The 3,967-nt window shown below is 36.3% G+C and overlaps 1 protein-coding gene across 1 annotated transcript; it reads right to left on the bottom strand.

The window, feature by feature from the left end:
- Positions 1-306: 306 nt before the first annotated feature.
- Positions 307-2,336, bottom strand: LOC125839022 (uncharacterized). Its single transcript, XM_049518017.1, has 3 exons — positions 1,524-2,336; positions 1,412-1,464; positions 307-1,348 (listed from the first exon to the last, which is right to left on the bottom strand). Exons 1-3 carry the CDS (start codon positions 2,334-2,336, stop codon positions 307-309), a joined length of 1,908 nt encoding a protein of 635 aa, XP_049373974.1.
- Between the last annotated feature and the right edge of the window lie 1,631 nt (positions 2,337-3,967).

The following is a 3,967-nucleotide window of genomic DNA, read 5'->3' as shown; positions in this document are numbered from 1 at the left end:
CACAGTTTTAGTGGGGGAAAAAATATAAAAATAAATATTTTGGGAAAAATTGCATTCTAATGCATACATTAAAATCATTGAATTACCATAAATTTCCATATATTAGTTATACACACCTTAATACACAACGAGTGGACTCAATAATACACATTAATAGACAGTGTACAAAATGTATGTCATCTATATAAGATCATGAGCAAATTCGATAACAATTGACATTACATTGACCAAAATATTGGGGTCCAAAATAAACAGCACCTTCACATCCAGTAGCTTAGTTACAAAAACATAATTAGTCAAATATATCTAAGATTTGTTGTTGTTCATACATGTGGTTTTCTTGTGTCCGGATCTCTTACAAATTGAACATTTGTTCCTCCTCTTGCTTTTGAAATTCTCACTGACACCCTTGACACGTTCTCTTTTCTCCCTTCCAAGCTTGGTATCTACAAGGGGTGGAAGAATATTCACGCTTAGTAATTCTTCTGGCATACACCATTCTGACTCGATAGGGACAACATTAATAGATTCAGAGTATGCAAGAAGGTATGTTTCCGGTTTATATAAAGGCGGAGAATATTCATAGATGTTCATACCATACTCATCGCCATGCTTCGATCTCAAAGCAGCTATTGCATGAGCGCACGGTATCTTGACCAAGTCATATTCCCTACAAGAACATAACTTTTCCAGTAGGTTAACACTGGAAGTAGAACCTACGCCGAACACGGTGAATTGATTGTCATCCCCAGTTATGTTCTCCACATACAAGGAGTCGCCCTCGATCATTTTTTTTCTAGCGATCCTTTCGGCAGTCGGCATCATTTTATTACCCTTTGATTTAAGGACATGTGCATGCATCTCCCTAAATAATTCTCCAAATCTCTTAACAATCGAATTAAATATGAATGTCTCGGGGTACTCTCTCTCGTCTATCAACATAGCGTTGAGTGACTCGGCAATATTTGTGGTCATCACATCATACCTGTTTCCTGGGGAATATGCTCTGCTCCACTTTTCAAAACCAACATCATGCTCAAGGACAAAGGCTGCCTCGGGAGATTTGTCCTTGAATTCCAAAAAATGATCGTGGAACTTCTCCAAAGAATATGCCTTTGCCGCGTTGTAGTATAGATAAAGGGAATCTCTACATTGGTGATTTACCCGAAGATTTTCACCGAGGTACCTCATGAAATATCTGTGATGAGCATGATTGTAAACCTTTGCAATATCGTTGGCACTGCTCTTGTGTCTATCGTAAATAAAACATAAATTTGATTCATCGACCACAGTATCCTTCAACTTTTCAAAGATGCATCGTTCTCTTTGTCCACGACACAAAAGGCAACTGGATAAACATGATTCTTCATATCTTATGCAACAACACTCAGCAATACTCCCTCATATTTACCATGTAAATGAGTGTCGTCGACCGCAATTACCTTTCTCATGTGGGAAAATTCCCTAATGCAAGCACCAAAAGCTAAGAAGTAATACATAAATCTATGAGTATCCCCGCTTACCATGATACAATAGCTAGAACCAATATTAAAAGTGTCGAACATATATGAAAAGGCCGGTAAGCATGAATATTTGTGCTCCGATGTCCCTCGAACCATATCCTTGGCAGTCACATATCCCTTCCAACATTTCCAATAGCTTGGACTACAATGAAAAATATTAAAAATAGTCCTCTGAATCTCTTCAACATTTGGACCCTTGCCATCGCGATAAAGATTCACACAATGCGACGCAATGACTTTGGTCAAGAGTTTTCTATGGCTGTTGATGGCATATTCAACACCGCAACTGTGATCATCAATATACTTGTAAGTACGAAATCTATCCGAACACTCATATTTCTTTGCCTGCAGCATCCACGCACAAATATGAGATGCACATTTCACCTTTAAGTATTTACTACAACTCTTCACTGTAGCAAAATCAAATGATTTTATCGTCGCTACTTCGGCTAATAACAATTGTAGCTCACTCTTGGTACTGAATGTTTGATACATGTAAAAATTAGTTCCATCAGAGAAAGAATGGTTGGGTTGTGATCTCAATTTCGGCTCTCCCTGATCTTCTTCAAAATGTTCGAAATCTTCTGCATCTATTGTCTTATCTTCAGTATCGAATGAATAATCATGCACATTCATTGAATCATCACCCAAGTTGTCACTTGATTGATCACAAAAGCTCTCATTTGGTTGATCACCCAAGTTCTCATTTTCAACCAAGTTGTTGTCGTTAAAAGAATATGTTGGTTCAATTAGAGACCTCGCAATGACATTTATTCTTAATATAGGCCTAGAGCCATCAGCAGCAATATCCATCATGTACAAGCTCATATGTCGTTAAAAGAATATGTTGGTTCAATTGGAGACCTCGCAATGACATTTATTCTTAATATAGGCCTAGAGCCATTAGCAGCAATATCCATCATGTACAAGCTCACATGCCTATCATTATTTATGAATGTGGGATGTATTTTTCCCCTCTCATTCATTTGATAGCTTATCACCAAGTTGTCTGGCTCGCAGGCTAGCCCACCGGCCTCAATTACGCTTGCAATCATATCGGCATATGAACCATTGCGACGCAACGCAATGGGAACTATAGTCTTACTAAAAGATTTCCAATACTAGCCTTTGGGAGTCTCCTCCCATACTCCGATATAGTCACCACCAACAACAACAAATTCAGCTACTGCCATATATAGACTACACTGATAGATACTAGATTACGATATCAGTAACTAGCGGTCGATGACTGGTACGAAATCCGTACAAAATGCGAATAAACAAGAATGGGTTCAGATCAAGCTCGAAATGGAGAACATGTATATATAGTCTTTCTAAACAACTAAAGTTTATCTAAAAACGAGTTATGAAGTGATTTTGGAAGTTTTTGCAAGCTTCAAAAATGGAGGGAATTTTTTTTCTTTGAAGCTATTTGAAAGAAAATGGTGTAAAATGGAAGCAAGGACTAGAATGATGATGATTTCACCTGTGAAAGCTAAAATATCGTCGGAAAAGTCGCCGAAATCAGCTAAATCAGTTGCAAAACGGGAGCATTCTGGTTTCTTCTTGGAGAGCTTTTCTTCAGTCAAATTTTTCAATAAATGGAAAAATAAAAAACAATTCCACATTTGTGTTGGATGAGTGGGGACCAAAGTGTAGTATCAAAAACTTGAGAGTAGGGTGTTATATGTTTTGAAAGAATATTGAGTGATGTCATATATGGTGTCTAAAGTACTAATTTTTTAAGACTTTTGTCTAAATGTTCAATAAAATTTCGAGAGTGACTATTTTGTCAACTCTCCCATGTATCCTCTGCATCCACTCCTTGTAATTATGTGATATAAAATGCTGAGAACATGGGGATTTTTCATCTTTATCACAAGAATGAAAGTTACATAATATCCATCTATGCAATTACCACTTTTTTTTTATTTCTTTATTTTATGTATGCAATTACCACTTGATTTTCCCATAAAAATGATTTATTAAGCCTTTTCTCTCTCTCTCTCAAGAGGATCAATAGTATTTCTATTTATCTCAAACCTTCAATCTATCAGTTAATGGTGCAGGTGCTCAACCACTCGAGCAAGCCTCACTTGTCGATTTAGCTGATAAATCTTGGCATATATACTGTTACGATGATGGAAAAGATCAATTCTTCTTGTTTTGAGTTTATTTTTCCTTATTTTCCTTTGGTGTTTTATTGCAACTAATAGTGTTTTTTATTCAATTTTGACAAAGTGAAGTAAGGATTGCAGCTAAGAGAAGAATGTGTTTAGCAACATAGAATTATTGAAAATAAAGCAATTATGTCATTTGTTTGCTTTTTGGCACAAAATGTCCTTACCCTTGGCCATATGGATTTAGAAATTCGAGCAAATGTATGTTTGTTTGAATTACCTATTTTGTTAAATTGTTCACCAATTTCGCCAAATTGATATGAT

The sequence above is a fragment of the Solanum verrucosum genome, unplaced genomic scaffold (genome assembly GCF_900185275.1).
Source record: "Solanum verrucosum unplaced genomic scaffold, falcon-dt-bn FXZP01000163.1, whole genome shotgun sequence".
Lineage (NCBI taxonomy): Eukaryota > Viridiplantae > Streptophyta > Magnoliopsida > Solanales > Solanaceae > Solanum > Solanum verrucosum.
This window is presented reverse-complemented; position numbering and strand designations above follow the sequence as displayed.

Coding starts and splice junctions, on each gene's coding strand:
- LOC125839022 (XM_049518017.1), bottom strand. CDS start 2,336: ATGGATATTGCTGCTGATGGCTCTAGGCCTATATTAAGAATAAATGTC. Junction 1,465..1,523: donor GTTCTAGCTATTGTATCATG/GTAAGCGGGGAT, acceptor TGCTTGCATTAG/GGAATTTTCCCACATGAGAA. Junction 1,349..1,411: donor CGACGACACTCATTTACATG/GTAAATATGAGG, acceptor ATGTTTATCCAG/TTGCCTTTTGTGTCGTGGAC.